Genomic DNA, 23,120 nt, shown 5'->3' with positions numbered 1-23,120 from the left:
TGTAAATATTAATACCTCTTTTCCAGTTACAGTTACTGTAGGTAAATAATAGCACTATCAATATGGGGTTGCCACTTAAAATTGTTGTAAAATTTGATACCCTTTGAAAATTTGGAATGAGTTATCTCAGATTTACCTATATTATATAAGTTATGGTAAGGCCAATTAAAATTAATTGATAGATTTTCATCCCCGCCCGCCCCTCTGAAATCTTCCCGCCCCGATTTTTTTTATTTTTGAAAAAATTACGATTTCCGGATTTTGTTCATTTCTGTCACCGGTAACCGTCGATAATTTCATTACATTTAAAACTTCCTGTTTAAAATGCAAAATTTCGGTTTTCGTATTGACTATTCTTTTTAAATTATTAAGTCAATATATACTGCTGATCTATGATGACAACATCATTTACTGAGAATAGAGATTGATTACGAGAAGGGCGTGAAATATTCGGGTTACGATTACGCTGTGTCCAAGAACGCAAATCGCCGTATGTCACAAACGTTTGTGAGTAAAACACCTTGCCCAGCTGGTCATTGTATAAATTAAATCCAACTTGGATTTATTATATTTATACAATGACCAGCTGATGACTTTGTTTCAAGAAATTATGACTGTGAATGAAACCAAAAAGCGTAAGAATCGTGGAACACATTGGTACAAAAATCATGACTGGAATAAAGAAATTGAAACAAACATGAACTTATTAGATTGGTGACCCTATATTGAGTTCAGAAAGTCGAAAAACATACGCATTTTTAATTTATTAATTTATAGCAAGCCCTTAAATTTAGATTTAGCCATGCCTTTCGTTTTTTGTAGACGAACAGAAAATATTCTCTGTCCCAATACCCACGATAGAGTCATTAAACAACCATATTTTCAGCATTGTAATTATATTTGCATCTTGCATATTAAGGACCAACCCTGTTGTTTCAACACTGTTTGAGTTTTTATTTTATTCTGTACTTATCATACTTGTGTTTCATACCAATGCATTTGCTTCATTTTACTAGGACAACAAAACATTGCTTAAATAAATTTGGTGTAGGTAGTCCAACTGAAGAGAGCATTTCTCCACGTTTCTGCTGTTTACTATGAAATATGTTTCTAAAGCGGCAATTACATGTAGAACAGTGGTTGCCAATCAGAGATATATATTTACGAATTTGAAAAGCGTCACCAGCATATGGAGTATATTTTTATTTCCCAAATTAGGTGTCTCAATAAATACGTTATTCTAGAGCTATAGCTCAAAGTACGTTGATTTTGTTGAATACTGCTTTCTCAAAAGTTGCTAAGACAGGGCTATAAATCAATCAAATTAAGGTCAACACTCAAGAAATTTTATGGTCGCCATCATGAGCTGATTTGCCATTATGAGCTGATTTGCCATTATGACAAAAGTGTGTCAGAAATCATATCTGATATTCTTCCTCAATCATAATAACCTTCCATCATTACCGCACTGAACAAAGAAATAACATGACAGGTACCATATAAGTTGCAGGAAATGCGTACCCTTTAGGTGAACCTGATTTCATTCCTGGTTTTTAGTGGAGTTCGTGTTGTTTCTTATTTCTTATTTTGTATCTGATGATTTAAATGTCTTTTGGTTTTATGGTTTTAGGTTACTCCTTGGTTTTGATTGTTATTGTCTTATACACAATACCTTATGCATGTGTATAAATGATATAAGCTTATTATTAAAATTGCATATATGAATAACACGTGACAAGAAGGTTTGATATATGAAATAAAATTTAAAAAATAAAATCCTCCCACCCGCCCCATTTTTTTCAAAAATTTGGATGAAAATCTACTAATTAATTTTAGTTGGCCTAAACCAAGTTTGATACTTGACAAGTTTCAATTTTAGCTCAAAATTTGCTTACTTTTAGAAATAGCCTTGTCTAAGTATACCCAAGACTAAAAAATCTTTACTAATTCTGGGCAAATGTAAAAAAAAAAAGGTATATGTCAAAGATACAGTGCTTTTAAATGTTGTACACAGTGGTTAACTACTCCAAAAAAGAAAAAAATTAACCTAAAGTTGTCTTGACTCACTGATGTAAGACTTTAAACATTTTAACGATGCTATATGCTATTGATGCTACCATTTAATCTTAGAAAATTGAAAATTTAACTTTGAAAATAATGTTTCTCCATTGGAAATTCTTTGGACATTAAGCTTTAAAACCCTTTTCTTTTCATATTAGTGATAATATACTAAATTTAAATATTGATAAAAATATATATCATGATACATGTAGTCCAAAACATATTGTCTCGGTAGATAAATATGGCAAAACAGTCAGAGTTACCAAGTTGACAGTCAAAGTATATCAGTTACTTAACCGTTCCTGTGGTGTATGGGTGGTATTGTATTCAGCTCTGCCCTGAGTCTACTAATACATCTTTGTCATATCACCAGAAGAAAACAATCATTTAGGAGAAATATATTTCAACTATCATATGTTAGTACATGTATGACAGCAATACTTAAACATGCTGATGAAGAAATGAAAGTAATTTTCTCCTAAAATATAAAAACTCTGAGAATTAAGCATTATATCGACCAGTAATACAAGTACCCGGTAAACGGAGAGAGGCTTAACATCCTTTATATTGTCAGCTCTACCAGAGAATATCAAACACTTTAATCTGCAAATCTTTTATTTAACAAAGAAAACCATGCAATAAATTTAGGATTTTCACAACAGTTTTGTAAAATTTGTTTAGGGGGAGTGGAGACCACCTTTATAAGCTTATACACAAGCTTATACAGAATTCAGCCTTTACAATTTACCTGCATTGCAAGGGAAATAATAGAATAATTTATAAAGATTTACAACTATGGTATTGAAATTTTTGTCAAATTTTCATGGCTCAGTGGAGGACCATCAAAAACTAATATTGTATTTTCCTTCATGACACCTGTCAGTAACAACAAAGGTGGGTTTTGTTTAACTATTGAGGTCACCAAGGGGAAATAAGTCTTCAAAATCGAAACATTCTGAAGTGTTTTCTAGTCAGAAATCATTTTTGTCACATAAATTAGGATAATGTATTTGATTAAACACTCACGCTAAACAGATTAAAGAAGAAAAATTGTTTTTATTGTATAAACTTTCCATTTTCCTTGAGGGCCATTCTACATCAGAGAAAGTTGATTGTCTTTTGGGTTAAAGGTGAATTTGTGTCATATAAACTTAGAAGTTATAGTATTGTTAAAACTTGTGAATTGGGAAAGATTTATGTTAAAATAATTGAAATATTGCATGAAAAATTAAATCTAAACTATTCGGAATTCACATCATGTGGTTTGACAATATTTGTTAAGTTAGGGGTCTATACTACAACAGACAATATATATGTCTCTGATACTAAAGACTAAATTAAGATTTTATAGTAAGATTTTATAATTAATGAAGCTTACCTTTCCTGTCTTTGGCCCAGGACATCTATTGAAACAAATATTAAAACTAAGAGATGGTTTATGATTTCCTGGGTGAATGCGCGGAACAACTAATCAATCAGAGTTCATTGATAACTGGATGTAAAGAATTAATACTGTATAGCCGGGTATTTTAGAGAGTGTAAAATTTCTCGATTTTCATCACGAAATATTTTGGCGGTTATTATTTTGTTGGATTTAAAACTTTTATGATTACTTTTGCATGTATACCTTTAATTTGGGGGAATTTATTTTGGCAGTTTTGTACTATCTGCAAAAATAAGTGCAAATTTACACCCATCGAAAATTAGTGAACCCACTTTACGGTATATTATATATCAGCAATAAAAGGCACCAACATGAACAAATGTGTAACAATTCCAATGAGAAAACTAACAGCCAAATTTATAACCATAAAGTTTACGAAAAACAGACATGATCGACTTGAAGCAGCAACAAGACTGGTTTAATCTTTGCACATTTTAAACATTATAATGCTTATGTGTATTTGCATTTTACCTGAGGTTTCCTACTACTTTCGAATGTAGATATGAAAACATCTATTGATGACATCATATGAAAAAGCCAATGCTTCTAAATCAAGGAAAAGGTTTCAGAATCTGGTGTTACCAGACTTAGATACTGCTACTAGAATGTCCAGGAAAGTCAATTTTCAATACTAAATAAACCAATTTTTAGCAGGTTTAGAAAAAGACAACGCGTATTTTAACAATATAAAATCATGAATTTCTCCAATCCAATAACTCCGGTTATGTGTGTTTCTCCTTGTTAAGTATATCTCAGGTCACATGATTCCTGATAGTCTTTATATTTTCAACTTGTTTAGATTTTTAACAGAAATTTGCAGTCTATATACATTTTGATAACATATTTATTGGTTAACTCTATATTTCCTTTGAGAAACCTTTTCTATATATAGTTGACTTTAACAAGTATTTTACTAATTTTCTCGTGAATGCATGTATTGATTGGTACATTAGACGTAAATCATTATCACTTCAGTAAAAACTATTTAGTATTAATACAAGTATTAAAGAATTTACATTTAACACATAATAAATACTCTATAAAATCATTATTGAGGTACTGACATCCCAGTTTAATTTACACCTAAAGATTTGAGTCTAAAGAATATAAAATCAATGAGCCTCGAAAAAGTTAAAAATTTACTGTTAAATAATTTGTTTGCTTACTGCCACTATTAAATTTAAATTTTTTTTTTGCTTTGACATTCCATTTAAATTTTTGATTGACACGTTTTATTGTCTAACTTTTTATTTTGTAAATTTAGATTTTTGATAAATATGGTTGGTACATTGTTCAATGTAATTACGTTTTGACAATTTCACGCATGGATGCAGTGAAGTAAAATTCAACAGTGTGGTTTAAAATGATTATGTGGTTTAAGCTGATAAACGATTTGGGGAGGAGTAGCTGAACAGTCTTCTATTATTCTGCTACAACAAATGGGTAATAACAGCAATTCACTTTTGCTTCAATGTGGTTTGGATAAGCATCAAAACTCTACAACACTAATACAATATTCTTTGTGAGATTTTCAATGACTTACTCTTTTTAAACCGTTATCGTAAAATCTTGTCCTCCAGCTAAATATAGATTATGTCTAATATTTGATTGGCAGCGGGAATAAAAAGTTTATTGTAAGTCTATCTCAACATATCTAAGGAATACACAAACAAAAACAAGTTAGACAGCATACAAATTTCAAATTGACGAAAAAAAAATTAATTTTTATTTGTTCAAAGGATTTTAAAGCTCTGTAAGAGCTATTGACATGCTTTCAAAATCAATTTTCATGTATCATTTAAAAGAGTTAAAAATCAAACTTTTTAAGTGCATTTTATGAAATGCAAATGTATATTTTTATTGAATGTGAAAGGTTTGGTGTAAATGCCAAGTACAAATGATGTGTTTTTTTGTAGTAATAACCCTTGTGAATTGTTTAAAGACTTTAATCAAGATGGGTTGTGATAAGAGGTATGCAATGAACAGGACCCTTTACTTTTTCTTGGGGTTGGTAGACAATAGTTGAAACTTGAAAGAGCTTCTAGGAACTGTTTCAAGTGTAATAAAAATTGATGATATGTTGTTGATACTTGACAGTATTTATTGAGATTATGGCATATAACTTCCACCCCATATATTGAATCACAAGGTCACTTAGGTCAGATGATATCATTCACATTGTAGTCATACAGTTACATAGCTTGAGCAAAAAGTCTAGCTTACTGCAGAACTTTAGTTTTAAAGGCCACCCCAAGTATGTCAGTGTCATATAGCTGATTTTAATCAAGGTTTGGTTTCTCTCAAGAAATAAGCTGGTTTAACTACTAGTTATGTTCCATTTATCTTGAAACAATTGAAATAAAATGCATTTTCTTTAGATATCATCTGTACAAACGGTTTGTTTATCTGTTTGAAGATGAGATAGCAAGGCATTTCCTATTAAGGTTTTAATGAGCAGTTGATCATTCAACTATTGTTGTTAAAAATTACAGCTCTTAACATTTTTTAAATGGATCCGACATGTCATAAATATTAAGTTTAATGATCTGTTGACGAAATTAACATATAGAAGGAGGAGAAATGGATATTTTTGTAAGGCCACCCGACACGACCTTTGTTTTAAATGGTAGAAATGATAAGATACACCAGATTTAAACTTATGATATGCGACAATGGTGGTATCAGTTTAAAACACTGGGTATCAGTTGTCTTATTGTTGTGTAATTGTTATGAGACAGACGGTTAAATCATTGACAGTAGCAGGTTACTAGTCAACTTTTATAAAAACAACATTTTTTTGTGACAAAATAAGAAAGTTATCTGTCTCATTAGCCATGATAGCTACATGATTTAAGACTGCAGTCTTCTGTTGTCAATGTTTTAAACCCTATATATAACAGACACCAAGTAGTCCAAATCATTTTAAGATGAAAGAAAGGTTTAGGTACTGTTAATTGTCAAATGTTTCCTTCTATTTATTGTTGCAATTTTTAAACAATGAAAAAAAACTCAATCAATAATTTTAATTTCAAGAAAGAAATGCTACATTCAAATAATTCAACCCACCATTAAAATGTGAGTTTCAGAGTTTTCAAAACGTCACACAAATTTCTGAATTTACAGTATCTACAAGCCATTTTTTTAAGTCAGCATTGTACTTATAAAATAACTAATGGAAGAATTCAAATAGACAAAAATATTCAACGAGTGACCGAACAACACATTAATTCACGAATGGGCGTAGCGCATGAGTTAATTATCAGTGTTGTTTGGTTACGAGTTGAATATTTTTCGATATTTGAATTCTTTAATTAGTTATTCTTTTTATTACATTGGCAAATGGCTTTTTTTAAAGAAATTAGTGTAAAACATGTAAGGAACTATATTTTTTTCTTCGCATTTACAATTTGTTTTGATCCGCCGTTATGGACGTCTTGACAACGCCTATTGTTGTAAGACGTCAGAGAGTGAAATAACCACGTTTATTTCACATGTGAAATTATCAGTTTTTACCTAACTGGGAAATCAATATAATTCATTGCAACCAATGTAATAGTTTAATTTATATAATTTACATATTATATAAGTTTTCTAAACCTAGTTCTGATTTTATCTTTACAGTTGCCCATAGTATTTCCCAGTGGAACGGCAGAGCTTGTTGTGATCTTGCTGTGAAAAGACAATGTAAAGAGTCATGCCAACAGGTAAATAATACTCAAATTTCTTCCTCTAAACAAAACTCTCAGAAAATGGGATTTTAATGAGTAGCCTTTTCTTTATTTTATTGTGAGATAGAAATCAGCATTTTTATCTAGAGAAAAACTTAAAATGCATTGCAACTTCAAACAGTTACAAAATGTAATGTTGAAGTATATCTAAGGTAGTATCTCAAATATGAATACAAGTAGAAATAAATTATTATCACCTTGGTACAGATTTGTTTGTCCTGAAATATGTGTCACTGAACATTCAGCAAAGAATATGCAATTAACCAATGAAATGAATAAACAATCAACCAATCACAGGTTTCTAGTTTCTGACCAGTAGTTGAATATCTATAATAAATAAACATGATAGCTAGGATAAATACTGAAAGTGAACACAACTTTTCAAACTAGCATTAACCATTATACGATATAAAATATAAGCATTGACCAATATATAATATAAAATGTAAGCATGAACAGTGAAAACTCACTGGCATGTAACAAAGAGCCACAGTGAAACACTATTTCTGTGCAGCTCTGATAAGACTATACATTTTTTAAAGTAATTTATCAAAGATGTTGAGACATTTAACAGTATTGACTGATATGATTAATCACCTAAACTAAGAATCCTTGTATTCATCTATCTTAATGTTTTTTTCAAGCAAAATGTTTCATAAACTTATATCAACAATCTAATGTAGGACTTGACAGTGATGCATGTAGCTATACAGACAGAGAGACTTGACCTTGTAGGACCTCTAACCTTTAGAAATCAGTCAAAAACAAAGGTGCCAGTGTTCATTTTATCAAGTATTCAAGTTTTTAAACATCAAGTCTTCTTGTTTGCAGCATTCCTGATTTAGGCGAATTCAGAAAATTATCAAAGTGTTATTTTCGTTAACACAAATTGATTTTATTTGTAGTCTCTTTTGCTGACCATAAGACACTGCTGTTAGTGTTGCATGAAGCTTTTAACCTTAAAAGTAAGGTTTATTTCGTTTCCAAATTCAGTATCACTTGATGAAAGTTATCAGTATTTTTTTCTGACCTTTTGACAGAGGGAGGCTTATTGAGACTGAAAATTTTTGATCTTGCATGCATCCCTAAAAGGTTGATAGTTATATTTGTCATGCGACGTTCATCACCATGTGGCCAAAATGTAGAAATCATCAGGTGCAACGCATGTTGAGGTAATGGGTGATAAAGTTTGATGACTTACTGTACAAAATATTTGAGAAATGAATATCTAAGTCGAAAACCCTCCCTTTTACAGTTGTTAAGAAATTGAGATTTTGTACCTGCAATGCCTAAATTTTCTAAGACCTATACTCTGCAGAATGACAATCCTGAAAATTATGGACACTTGAAAAGTGCTTTGAATAGTCCTAATACTGGCACGCCTTCTATCTGTTAAATGACTTCATAAGGGCGTATGTCATTGACGATCTTTTCCGGTGAAAGACATAATTCAGGAAGTAGCCTTTTGTGATCCTCTTCATTGATAAAATAGATGATTTACAGATTAAGTATGATGTCAAAACCAAATTTTAGTAGCTCTTTATACCACTGTAAAAGTATATATTAAAAAAAAAAACTTATTCAAGACAGATTTGAGAAGATAGTATTTTTTTTTACTCATGATGATATACATATATATGATATGACGAAAAGTCTGACTTAGAAATTCCTCCCTAATCTGTCATTGGATTCTAGCAAAAAAAGTGAGGAATCAAATATTTAATTTTTGTTAATCTTAATAATTCTCAAGGCAAATTAGAAAGTGCTATCAGGAAAGTAAACATGTCATTTTTGACATGTGTTCTAAACAAATTAATCATGGAGAAGCATTTGGCAGATCAGACTCATCTGGATCAGTTAAATGTTTTGATAAAACAGTGCTGGAATGGGTGGTCTGTTGTGGTCTGGTTGGACAAAAGTTTATACTTTTTCACTGTTTCTCATTTACAGAACAACTTATTTTAACAAGTAAATTATTTCATGTGTAAATATTTAAGGCTCTGGTTACTCTGTTTTTTGCTTTCGTGGTAATGGTTGTATTCAAGTGAAATGCAATGTTCAAATTGAGGCCAAACATCAACCCTCAATTTGATTTAGGTTTAATTTGAAGTTATGTATCAAAATCAAAGGAGATTAAACTTGGAACTGGATGGTAATATTGCTGACAGGGATTTGTAACTTTAGCTTGGTTGTTAATGTCAAAGTTTTTTTAAAATTTTTTGATGGATTTTTATACAACCCCAAAAAAATTTTGGGATCGTATAATGGTATGATGTTATCATCTTCGTCGTCGTCCGAAGACATATTGGTTTCCAGATAATAACTTTAGTTTAAGTGAATAGATCTTTATGAAATTTTTCAGAAGTTTCAATACCACAAAATGAAGGTTGGGATTAATTTCGGGGATGATGGTCCCAAATGTTTAGGAATTAAGGGCCCAAAAGGGGCCCAAAACAAGCATTTTTCTAGTTTCAGGATAATAACTTGTGTACAAGTATTTCAATTGCTCTGAAATTATATCGCAATGTTTAGAACCACAAGTAGAAGGTTTGGATTCATTTTCAGGGATTTGGGGCCAAAGTTTAGGAATTAAGGGCCAAAAAGGGGCCAAAACAAACAATTTTCTAGTTTCCAGACAATAGCTTGTGTGTAATTGTATGGATCTTTCTGAAATTGTACCACAACGTACCATATATCAAAGGGGAGGCTGAGATTAAGTTTTGGGTTAATTGCCCGAAATATGTAGGATTTAGGGGCCTAAAAAGGGCCAAAAAGAAGCATGTTTCTAGTTTCTAATCCTAAACAATCATGATGATAACTTGTGTTTAAGTGTATGGATCTCTCTGAAATTGTACTACAAGGTACAATACTACAAAAGAAAGCATGGGATTGAGTTTAAGGGTTATTGCTCCAATGGGGGTTTCAAAAAGTGGGGGGGGGGATTTTTTGTTTACCATTTTTTAAGGGATTCCTTTTTTTCAAAATTTTTCAAATCTCAAATTTTGAAAAGTTTCAAGAAGAAATATTTAATTGCACAGTATTGTGCAATAGATTTGTAAGATCTTTGACCACATTATTTTGTGACAAAAACTCATGTTATGTAAAAAATTTGATCACAATCCAAATTCAGACAGTATCAAGCTTGAATATTGTGACCATATTTGCCCCAGCTGTTCAGGATTTGACTGCTGGGGTCGTATATAGCTGCGCCCTGCGGAGCACCTGGTTTTTATAGTGACAAACTTCAAAGGAAACTTTGATAAAAAAATTATTGATTTGGATGGAATTGAATCTCCTCTTATTTTCTTGAAACTTGCTTACACTTGGACCAGAATCACAATGCAGTTTTTTTTTCAGTCCAAGTTTTTGATTTAAAACTTTGAGAGGACAACAGATGACTTTGAACAAGTTTACCTGGTCAAAGTTTTTCTTGTCAAAGAAATTTTATTTGACCAAGTGAACTTTGATAGCACAACTATAAGATATCTAAACTAAATCATTCTGTACGATGTTAGGGATTTTCAAAGTTATTTTCAGCGTTTCTGTAGTACTGGTAAATTGGTGTGAAGTTATTGTTATTTTCAATCTGTTTTAAGATTTACAAATTGCATTGTTCATTTGTTATAGGTCCTGAAATACATGTACACTTAAATGTTTCAAGGCATAAAACATTCTATGGCATTTTTATGTGTTGTTTATTCAACATTAATTTTTCCTATATTGTGAATATGAATACTTGATATATATTGTGTTCAACATCCATTAAGGAAAACAACTATTCTCCATTTCCAAGCTAGTAAATAATTAAAATCATTTCTGTGTTTTAACCCAATCTTAATTTGTATTACATAACTTTATGATAATAATGAAAACCCGTTAATAAACTGTTTACTAGTTTAAAAGCGATACTTAAAATTATACCAGAAATGATTTATTTTAATGGTTTCTGTGTTATAAAACAGAGAACCTTGGGTAATTAGTTAAAATAGTATGGGAGGGTCTTGCACCAATTTTATACAATAGAATGACTCATATTGAAGTAGAAAATTATTTCAGTATTATGAAAAGTAACTGTTGTTTTGGAAGATAAAATTGAAATCTAAAAGATTGATATAAGAAATGTTCATGTACATTTCCTTTATCATGTAAATTATATTTTAAACCAGTTTTAATATAACTGTCTATCATGTATATATTTGCCTGTGAGAGAGCGTTCACATGTTGTTATAATATAGATTAGACTGATTGGTTTTCCCATTTAAATGGTTTTACACTAGTCAATTTTGGGGCCCTTTATAGTTTGCTGTTCTGTCTGAGCCAAGGCTCGGTGTTGAAATTGTGCTTTGACCTATAATGGTTTACTTAGCGTATGTTACTCTGAGTACAGCAATACAATTACAATATCAGATATAAACCCGGAAGTACAATGTATATGGCCCGGTATGCATTCTGACAGAACACAGTATTCAATCGTGCGAAACATGCCAAATGTTTGAGAATAAACAGCAGAAAGAGACTTTAATTCGACATGAGTTTACAAAATTCTCAATGGGAATTTGACCATAAAACGTCTTCTCCAACCTACCCGCAAAGAAACGGAAAAACAGAACAAGCAGTGAAATCGGCATTAATCCTTTATTCACATCAAAGGAAATCGAACAAAACAAAGATCAACAGTGTAAATATTATGACTGAAACGCGAGAGACTTACAAGAGTTAGAAAGTGAACAACGTGTATGGATATCTCCGAAACCGAATGATCGTAATAAGACTTGGACAAAAGGTATTATTAGGAGAAAAGTGGACAATTGATCTTATGAAGTGAACACCTATCAAGGACAGAAATTGCGTTGAAACAGGAGATACATACGTATAAGTAGTGGTACAAACAGACAATCTATCTTAGACTTCAGTGTTTCATAGTTATTCTTATTTCTTGCACCTGCACCAATGACTTGGTGACTCAACTGAATGCACCTATGCTGGAGTACTTTCTATCTCTTTAGTATGCTCCTTTGAAAGCTCTGTAGCTCTACAGGTGTCTAAACAGCCCTTCAGTGTCAATTTACTATCGCGTAGTAATCGTTCACGTACCTGAGTGTCTTTTATTTCACACACTATCTGATCTCTTATAAGCGACTCCTCAATCGCTCCATAGCCCTAATATGCTGCTATCAATTTCAGTTCTGTATAATATTTAGATACAGACTCACCCCTCTGTTGTGTCCTAGAATTAAATTTATATCGCTCTTCTGTCTCGATTTTCAACGGATTGCAATAAGTTTCGAATTTCTGAAGCACAATATCAACTGTTCTATCGTTTTCAGTCTCAGCAAAGGTCAACGTATCGTTCACTTCTCGGCCTCTACTTCTAATCAAGTATTTAAACAGTTTAACTTTGAATTTATCATCTTTACCGTCTAATGCTAGCTCGGCATACAGTGAGAATTCTTCTTTTCATGTGTGTGCAAGATCGGTAACTTCAAAGTTCAGTTTGTCCCACGTTTTCAGCTGATTTTCCATAATTATCACTTCAAATCACTTCAAATATTCTCTAAAAGTCATTCAATCGAAAGCATGGGTTCGTTTACATTTGCGCTGCCACGATGTTACGTTGTGTGTTTGGCTGTTCAGGCCGTATGAGTGGTAATGCATATAAACATGTGACTACATGGAGAGTGCTGTTTTTAATAATGAATAATGCAAAACGGAAGTGATGAACACAAATTACAGATTTATATAAACAAAACGAATATAATAAAGTATAATCTTTACACATACCACATCTTCTTATTTCTATAGATGATATAGAAGAAGCACAGAAAAGGAAAAATACTGTTTTGATTTTATATTTACTCCCTCTTCATCTCAGAGGCCATGCATTAACAATTGAATGGAACAATTACAATAGGCATATTCTGATTCATTATAAGATTTTATCTAACGTTCTGTCGTGAAAACACTTATTTAACATGCAGTGGTGCAATAATGTGGTTTTCATGTCTAATATAAAAAAAGGAATCAACTGCATGTGGAAGATTGTAATGAAATGTAGAAATCTATCAGCTGATCCTAAATCTTTTAACATATGCTGACTTGATGCCTGTTTAATTATGGTAATAGGTGGGTTACCAAATGATATTAATCGTCCTGTTGACAATTTGGCATCATCTTACATATGTAGGAATAAGATTAAATATCAGAATTTTTAGAATAGTTTAGAAAATTGAATTTATAAATTATTGAATTTAGAATACACATAACGATGCATTTCCAACCATTAAGTGTTACCCTTGACCTTCCTTCAGTCTTTTTGTCCTTCTGTCTGGCCTTCCTTCGATTCAATCTTCGTTCCCACACTTCAACTTAATTTTGATTCATCCAAATTTTATGCAACTCATACACAATGCTCAAAACCACATCTCCCACTGTTTGGACAGTGAGTCATTTACTGTTCTAGAGTTATGCCCCTTTAACTTAGAAATTTGCATTGATTTAAGTGAAAGTGGCATTAACAACAAAAAGACAGCTAACCAACAACATAACCACATAACTACAAAAAGTTATCACACAATCATTGTTGAAACAGAGTTCTATATATACAAATATGAGAAGAACACTTTTAATTTATGAGGTGTCATTGTCAATATGTCTTCATGTTGTGGTACTACTGTTAGTGTTGTTTTTATACGACCCCAAAAAAATTTTGGGATCGTATAATGGTATGATGTCGTCGTCTGCGTCGTCGTCCGAAGACACATTGGTTTCCGGATAATAACTTGAGTTTATGAAAATAGATCTTCATGAAATTTTTTCAGAAGGTTCAATACCACAAAAGGAAGGTTGGGATTGATTTTGGGGATGATGGTCCCAACCGATTAGGAATTAGGGGCCCAAAAGGGGCCAAAACAAGCATTTTCCTAGTTTCAGGATAATTACTTGTGTAGAAGTATTTCAATTGCTCTGAAATCATACCGCAATGTTTAAAACCACAAGTAGAAGGTTTGGATTCATTTTAGGGGTTATTGGGCCAAAGTTTAGGTATTAAGGGCCAAAAAGGGGTCAAAACAAGCATTTTTCTAGTTTCAAGACTAACTTATGTGTAATTGTATGGATCTCTCTGAAATTGTACCACAATGTACCATATAACAAAGGGGAGGCTGGGATAAAGTTTTGGGTTAATTGCCCAAAATATGTAGAAATTAGGGGCCAAACAAGGGCCAAAAAGATGCATGTTTCTAGTTTCCAAACAATCATGACAATAACTTGTGTTTAAGTGTATGGATCTCTCTGAAATTGTACTACAAGGTTCAATACTGCTATGGAAAGCATGGGATTGAGTTTAAGGGTTATTGCTTCAAGGGGGTTTCAAAAAGTTGGGGGGGGGGGTGAATTTTTGTTTACCATTTTTTGTAGGGCTTCCTTTTTTTCAAAATTTTTCAAATTTCGAATTTTGAAAAGTTTCGAGAAGAAATCTTCAATTGCACAGTATTGTGCAATAGATCTTTGACCACATTAATTTTGTGACAAAAACTTATATTATGTTCAAAATTTGATCACAATCCAAATTCAGACAGAATCAAGCTTGAATATTGTGACCAAATTTGCCCCAACTGTTCAGGGTTCAACCACTGGGGTTGTATAATCTGTGCCCTGCAGAGCACCTGGTTGTATTACATTTAAGCATAAAAGATCAGTATACCACAATGCTTAAAGTCAATACATTAGAAATGAAGTAGTTACATTGGTAGAGGACACTTTTTACCCAAAGTCTTGAGTAATTCATGTTTTATTTTTATAACAATATGAAAATCTTCCCAAGTTTCTGTATTGAAGAATCACTTTTTGCCATCTTATCATCATTAGTTTGTAAAAACCTTTAATTCTGGTAGACTACATTAAATAAATTTGTAAAAAAACAAGTTATGGCGTCCATGTAACAGTTGGATTTCTTTCTCAGATGTTCTTTAAATTGTTTAAACTATATTGTGTTAAGCAGCTAATTAGAACTAATATGTACCATGCTTTTTCTTTTACATATATTGAGAGGATTCCAAGGGTGCATTTAAAAAGTATGTAAAATTTAAAGTTTTAAATTGCATAACTGACTTGTTTTTGTTTTTCAGTCAACATCGATAGAAGAAGTGGAAGAAAAATGTAGTAAAAGTACAGAGCATAGATTATTTAGCTGTCTGGACAAAGAGGAGGGTGAGATTTTAAACAAAAATGTTTTTCTCAGACTAAGTAATTGAGTCAATTAAAGATATAAGAATGAAAAACTTAAAACTTTATATCAAATCCACAACATTATTTTTCTTAATAACTTAAGGTTGAAATTTTTGAGAAAAGTAAAGTATACTTTCTTTTGAACCTTTTAGTCTAAAAATAAAAACTATAGAAACATTTTAATAAACTTATCCAAACAAAATTAGTTTTAAAACCAGTCTGGAAAAAACCTAACATTTTGAAAATTCCTGTATTATTACTTGTAGATGGAGCTAGATGTTGTAGATCGTCCAGCGATTACAGTTGTCAGCTGGTCTGTCAAGGAATGTTCGCCATGGAGAGTATGACACGACAGGAACAAAGACAAACATTACGTGGACAGTGTCATAGTACAAGCAGGACTATCATGCAGTGTTTACAAAATAAAGTCAAATCACCTAGAGATAGTAATCCTATAGATAGTAAGTCTTCGTCAGTCATTCGCCTAAATAATGAATAATAACCTTTGACAATGTCTCTGAAGTAAAAATAAAGTATAGAGCCAGGTAGAATAAGGCAAGATCACAATGAAGAAATCTCTTAACCTCATAAACAAACAGAAGTGTCTTTTTGGTATTATGATGATTTCTATTTGAATAATGCCTACTTCTTGAAATTGAATTGACATATTCAGAAAGCCCAATAAACAGTTATTTGTTTCTACCTTCATTTCTCCTACTTCTCTGTTTATCTATTTAAAGTGTCATTTCTTTATACTCACAGAAATTGATGAGTTTATAGTATGTTCTGTTTCAAAAACTAAACAAAAACTTGCTTTGGCATATGTAATCTTCATCTACAGTTACTTCTCATGCACAATGTGGAGATCAGGTTTCTGCTTTTTGTCCTGTTAAAAAAAGATTTGGCTCCGATACTGGCAGAAAGAAACATATACCTGCATTGAATAAAGCTTAATCAGTAAAGTTTTTGTAATTTTACCCTATAACATTTATTTAAAAAACTTTCATGGCAAACTGCATCAATTCAGCACCTCTGCATCATCTACATGTGAGCGTTGTTGGAGAATTTGCCATAACAATATCAAAACAGTTCCGCTATTTACTTTTTTAGACATTCATTAGCTGCTAGTTACATTGTAACCTGTCGGTGTCAGTCAGAGCTAATTAGTACAGCAACTGCTGGAAATTTCCTCAAGCATGACCAATCATGGGTTGTTTAGTTCAACATATGGAAAATACTGTTAGTTTTTAATTTCAAAATGATATTTAAGTGCAGTTTTGTCAGATTTTTGATATTTTTATGAAATGATTAAAGAGATTAATGAGGATTTTCAATTTAAGGGGGGTAAAGGGACGATTTAGATAGTATTGAATTTGATTTCATGGAAAAGATGACATATTATCAGCTTAAGAAGGACAAACAAAATTGTACATTAAATAGAAAGACTTGATACAATGCCACAGCTATATAAAATGGACAAATTGAATAAAAAGATATAAAGAATAAAAGAATTTGATTTTTAATATGTAACAGAATTTGAGTAGTTCCTCTATTTCTGAAGTTATATCAAAATCTCAAAAAATCTAACTGTTACATGTTGCACTTTAAAGTTGAATTGTTAAAAAAAGAAAAATTCATGGGGGTTGGATGTTGGAGGACTTAAAGATTTATTTTAATGTACAAGTTATATATGTCGGTATATAGAAAAGAGAGATCAGATTGTTTTTGTGACTGGCAATGGCGAGCCCTAAATCTGTAATATAGAGGTTATCAATTCAGTGATTTAAAGTTGATGACTAGCCACTGAGAATTTAACTTTGCCCTTACATCCATAATCATATTGACTATTATTTTTTTCTCAGGTTTACCATGTTGTTCAGTGGCTTCTAATGAAGAATGTAGAAAAACGTGTGTAAAAACTCTAATGACAATGAAGAATAACGAACAGATTGTAGCAGAACTTATCAAAACATGTGGACCAGCTTTACCATATGTAAGTTTTAATGTAGAAACATATTTTCTTCAACATTTAGAGAATTAACTAATATACAACTCCCTTCGTGACATCCTTAACCATTCTGTAGATTCATCATTATTTGTTGGGTGCTAATTTAAAAAACAGAAAAAAAATACAACAAAAAAAAATACAAATTTCCTTAGGGCTTAAATACAGAACTTATAAAATTGATAAATAGCAAGTATTAGTCGAAGTATTCATGAAAATACATGTTTTTTTACCAATCAATGAAAATATGATACCCAAGAATATAAATCCACAGCACTACAAGCATTGGTATAAACGAATTGGAAGTTTTATTAAATGTTCTAACATGATTTGTGTAAGGAAGTGCTAATTACACATAATTTTTAGCAAAAACATTTTTTAATTAACAAATGTGTGTAATTATTATGATATTATCTTTATGATAGAGTGTTTTTAGGGTTAAGATTTTTAATGCACAAAAAGATTGTTTTACATGATCAATACAATAAATATAAGATCACAAAGTCCTAACATAAATAAGATTGAGAGATGAGTGGAGACAAAATATTAAAATAACATGGTTTGTTACAGGTGCCTATTTGGGGATGTTTTCTATCCAACAACAGTCCTGACCCACCAGTGGAACCTAAGATAATGGATGGGTCCAGATTACATTGTTGTTCCAAAGCAGCTACAGAGCGATGTATGAACCTATGCTCTAAGGTAACTATACCATCATTTATTGGGATTTTATTAGGGAAATATGACTGGTTGTGTTAATTAGAAATCATAAGAAGTGAATTGCATCACAACAATGTGCTAAAAATTGCAAGACGTCTGGAACCTTGGTGACAAGGGAACATTTCAAAAATGTGTCAGAAAAAATAGCATTTTGGCATCTTTCACAACAGCATATTTTCTGAAAAAGTCATAGCAGAAATGAATTATAGTATTGTATTAGACAACAAAGCTATATATGCTTCCAGTGAATAGATAAAACAACAAAGATATGGGGCTACAGGCCTTAATAAATTAATGGCTGAAGTAGATTCTCAAAAAGAACTTAATCATTTAAGATTAGGGTACAAATAAATAAGACAGCAACCCAACAACACACTTATAAGAATAAAGAGAGCCATCTTTTATAAACTGTATGGTAATAATGGCAATGAAATACCATCCACCTTGTGAACTCGGTCACATAAAGACTGATCACATTTACCTTGTCAAATAAAGTCAGACTTATTGATATTATATCTCCAGCTTCAAAGATTCCTATACGTATTATACTCCCATAAATAAACATACATAAATATTTTTCAGTAGTGAATTGTTTCTATGTATGGAATTATCTGATTACATAATACATACTTATTTTACTAGTATGGATACAATGAAACCTCTGTTGAGGGTTAATGTTTAATAAAACTTGCCCGCTATTGTAATAAACGTAGAGATTTTGTAAAATTAAATGTTTTATTACATCATCTGGGTGATAAGTTTAAAATTGAATTCATATTTTAATGTTTACACATACAAGCTAAGTTTGAGGGTCTTCATGGAATTTAATTATTCATAGTTTTAAAAACTTCTATTTAAAACCAATGGGAAATGTTTTCTTGCAAAGCATGAATAAGTGTAAGGGGATTGGGATTGCAAACCAACTTAGCATGAAAAATGTTGAATGAAAATGTGTATTACTTGTTTTTTTTTCTACAAAATTAAAAAAAAAGAACTGCAAAGCAATTTTCCCCCTTGCCCAATTTACCAAACTAATTGAAAGAGTTCTGCCCCTCTATCTTGGAAAGTTTAATAAAAATATCAATCAAGGAAAACATCACCAGCAAAAAGAAATTATAGAATAGAATGAAATCAATATGGAGTTGAAAAATATCATAAACGTCATTACCAAAAAAAGTCAAATTGATTCAATAATGATAGAGAAGCTTTCTGATAAAATCTGTAATCACAGACAATATAGACAAAAATAGCCTGTATCACGGTAATGATGTAATATTTCATTGAATGTCAACTTGATTAGGTCATCGCAACCTAATGAAACATGATAGTATAAGATAGATGGAAGTAATAGATAGTCATTATAGATATAAACAAAATAGTTACTGGTTTAATGAGGAGATACATACTGATGTACTTACTGCAAGATGTTCAAGTATGAGAGATTTATATTTTTGTGAAGGAGAAATGGGGTAGATGAGATATAGTCCAATAATTGTCATAGTTATCCTGACACATGCAGTATAACAATGTTAATTAGTTATATAACCAGTTGAAAGGGAATGCACAGTATGTGGACAGTTGTGGGAAATAGTAAAACTACTTTTACTTGTGTCAGGTTCAGTGTCTGCATGTTGTCTAATTGGATGTCTCAGTCTCTCTTCATTTATAATCTGTCCAAAGTTATTTTAGTTTTGTCAATACCATGTCAGTCTGCATTTAGAGGAAGATGTACTAACAAATTCCAGTAAATGCATGTAAACCAGAACCTAAGTATGATCAAATGTATCATATGCAAAGTATGTATGATTATACAAAAGATGGTAGGGGAGATAAGCAATTGTAGAATGGGTGATAGACTTTTTATTTATTTTTATGTGACCAAATATTTTTACAATTCTTATAAAGATAAGAATTTAAACTTAGTCCTGGTACAAAAAAATAATAGTCTATTTCTGTCTTTTAAACTTAAACTAATATAAATGTTAACTCTATGTAAATTATAATGACCATATTAGGTATATAAGGCCTATAACTAGTGAGAATAGAGAAAAGTTTTATTGTTTATTTTGTAAGTTTTTATACTAGTTTATAATTCTTTACTTTACCTTACAGACTTTTAACACAGAGTGGTACAGTACCTGGAGAGATTTTAACTCTAGATGTCAAGACTTGTCTCTACCAGTGTCTATGACAGAAGCAGCCATGTTAAACTGTCTAGATGAAGGTAAGTCATAAGCTATTTTTTTCACAGAATGAAAGCCATTGCAAATTTAATCAAATGTTTATTGTCCTCTTTTTTTGGTGGTGTATTGAAATTGAAATAGATGGACATTGGATAATTACATGTGGAGATTGTATATTATTTTGGTAGATCTAACAGTTTTATATTTCTTTCACTATAACGTCTCAGTAGAATTCTTTAATAAATAATATAAAACAGAAGACTTGACTAAATTGTTTACAATTTTCTCATATTATTTGCTTATTATGAACTCTCATTATTTTTCAGTGGAAGAACCATGTAAGCTTGGTTGTAGTGGCCTTAAGTTTTGTAAAAGTTTCAACTTCCGTCCAACTCAACCTTTTAGAAGTTGTAATGCCCAGGCTGACTCTGCAGCTGAGAAAGAAATCATAGAATGGGAGAAAGGCAATTTAAGACTGCCACAAATGATCATTCCAGTAAAAGGTACAATGATTTATAATGTGATTCTGGTATAGTAGTTTTAAATGAGCTTTGTATTTAGTTTTAGGATTGTCATTTGAAGATACTAAATTCAAATTTGGGAAATAAACAGTAGCCCTTTTCACAAAAAATCTTAAGTATAAAATTAATCTTATGATAAAATATTTAATTGAATATTTAAGGAATATTTTAGACTTACAATAAATTTTACACATAAGATTTTTTATAAGATTTTTTGTGAAAAGGGCTACAGGAGAATTTTCATATACTTACGAAAACCACACTACATTTAAAGAGATTTAATATTCTTGAAGTTAGAGTTGGTAATGACAAATACCTCAACAATAGAACCCAATAATGAGTTGAGAAGTTCAATAATTTTATGGTCTCTGTTATGAATTATCATCTGCACATTTATGGACACTTCAACAGACCTCAATGTTTTCAGTGGTTTCTTTCTTCTTCTTTTTTTATATAACTTTTTTCTAGTCAGGCTGAAATCATAATCTTTTGGGCAAGGTTTTATCTCTCAGTACCATGATATTTAAAGAAAATATAAAGATGTAGTATGATTTTCTATTCCTTTATTACCGCTTGCTTTCTTGAAACTTTTCTCTGAAGATGTGTTCAATTTGTAACAGTAAAGTTGAATTAGATTTCTCTCAGAAAATGTACCAATATCATTGTTTTAATAAAACTAAGTTGACTGTAATAATAGGGTTTAATACCTTCTGCATTTGGTGATATGTATTAGTAGACTGGTACCATGAAATACTGAGATTATAGATATCTATTAGAATGGTCAAAAGTCTTCATCTTAAGCTTCTTTAAATATATCATTTCCTAAAGTTATACACATTAACACATGTTTTAAATTAATCATAATATGGCTTTTGTGACTGTTAAGTAAATTCAATTTATTTTTCAGATATAAGAGAATGTGAGCCTGAGATATGGAAAGCTATAGCCTGTGCCCTCCATACTAAACCATGTCACAAAAAGCCTTCACACCTTCCTCTATGCAGGTTTGTTCATGACAATGTTTGCTTCAAGTCCAAGTCAATTGGCAAAATAAAAGGGCAAATTGTCTTACTTCAGAAATTTGTCAATTTAGCTATTTTCTTTAACACTCAAATTTTTAAACTTTGACATATGAAATGTAACCAGATTTTTAATAGTATTCAACTTAATAATTTCTATTTAAATGTACCACCAGAATCATCTTAAGTTAACTTTTGTTCATGAGAAACAAAGAACAATAACTTGAATATAAATTGTCTTGAACAAAGTCAAACTCTTACATGAATACACGAACAAAGTTACAATATTACAAAAAAATAAATTATGGCAAAGTCACCTAGATAGGGATTAACGTGCGGAAAAAATGTATACCTAGTAGTAAGTTCTAGAGCAGCGTAAGGATATTTTAATGTAAAATATACATCCCAGCTAACATCTATCAATGGAATCACAATATGTACAGCAACTGCAAATAAAAACTAGTATTATTTTTGTTTTACTTTACCAAATAGCTATATATTAATATTAGGTAATGTTGATTTATTTATTTTGGAACTTTTCACACAGTTTCCAATTGTAAACATGGAATGACTCATTTAAAAAATGCAATTTGTTTTGTAACATTCAGATAAATGTCATAAAATTCTATAGAATTGGTTGAACATCAACTTTATTTATATGCATGTTTAAACCCTGGAGGGTTGGTTGGTGGTAAATTATACTTCGAAAAACAATAATACTAAACAAATTAAATGAGCAATATTTATCAAAACTATGTGGAGTACATAAAGGTGTTTTAACCTTGAAAGTTATTTAGTATGCATAAAATAGTTATTGTCTACCTAAGACCGATATTCTAGGGTAGAATGTGGGTTATTTCCCTTGCATCATGTTTTATGGGTAACACTATAGTGGTTACCCTCAAAGCATTTTAAAGAATAAGGAAAGTCAATTTACCTAAGAAATCATTATAAAAAATATATATTATATTTGTAGAAATGAATGTATGTATATATTGAATAAATGTGTAGACCATAGCAGATTACAGAAAGGTCAGACTGTCCAACATCTGTGTAACAAACTATCAGCTGATGAAACACCAGGATCGTGTATATCACTCATGCCATATATAAGTAAGTTTAAGTTAGTTAGATTCATAATCATTTTATACAAAGTTGTGCAGTCCTTTATTAATAGGTTGCTATTTTTAGACATGAATAAGTATTTTTAGAA

General features: G+C 31.0%; 1 protein-coding gene across 2 annotated transcripts in view; it reads left to right on the top strand.

The window, feature by feature from the left end:
• LOC139513021 (reversion-inducing cysteine-rich protein with Kazal motifs-like) overlaps positions 1-23,120 on the top strand; it is a 66,192-nt gene that overhangs the window by 29,996 nt on the left and 13,076 nt on the right. For both annotated transcript variants that reach the window (XM_071301085.1, XM_071301086.1), the window contains exons 5-13: positions 7,127-7,209; positions 15,360-15,441; positions 15,726-15,920; positions 17,322-17,452; positions 18,035-18,166; positions 20,297-20,408; positions 20,694-20,870; positions 21,796-21,892; positions 22,884-23,020. In XM_071301085.1, the coding sequence (XP_071157186.1) occupies positions 7,127-7,209; positions 15,360-15,441; positions 15,726-15,920; positions 17,322-17,452; positions 18,035-18,166; positions 20,297-20,408; positions 20,694-20,870; positions 21,796-21,892; positions 22,884-23,020 (1,146 nt within the window). The remainder of the gene's footprint in view (positions 1-7,126; positions 7,210-15,359; positions 15,442-15,725; positions 15,921-17,321; positions 17,453-18,034; positions 18,167-20,296; positions 20,409-20,693; positions 20,871-21,795; positions 21,893-22,883; positions 23,021-23,120) is intronic.

Source organism: Mytilus edulis, chromosome 2, assembly GCF_963676685.1.
Source record: "Mytilus edulis chromosome 2, xbMytEdul2.2, whole genome shotgun sequence".
Classification (NCBI taxonomy): Eukaryota; Metazoa; Mollusca; class Bivalvia; order Mytilida; family Mytilidae; genus Mytilus; species Mytilus edulis.
Note: the sequence above shows the minus strand (reverse complement) of the source record. Positions and strands in the feature narration are given on the sequence as shown.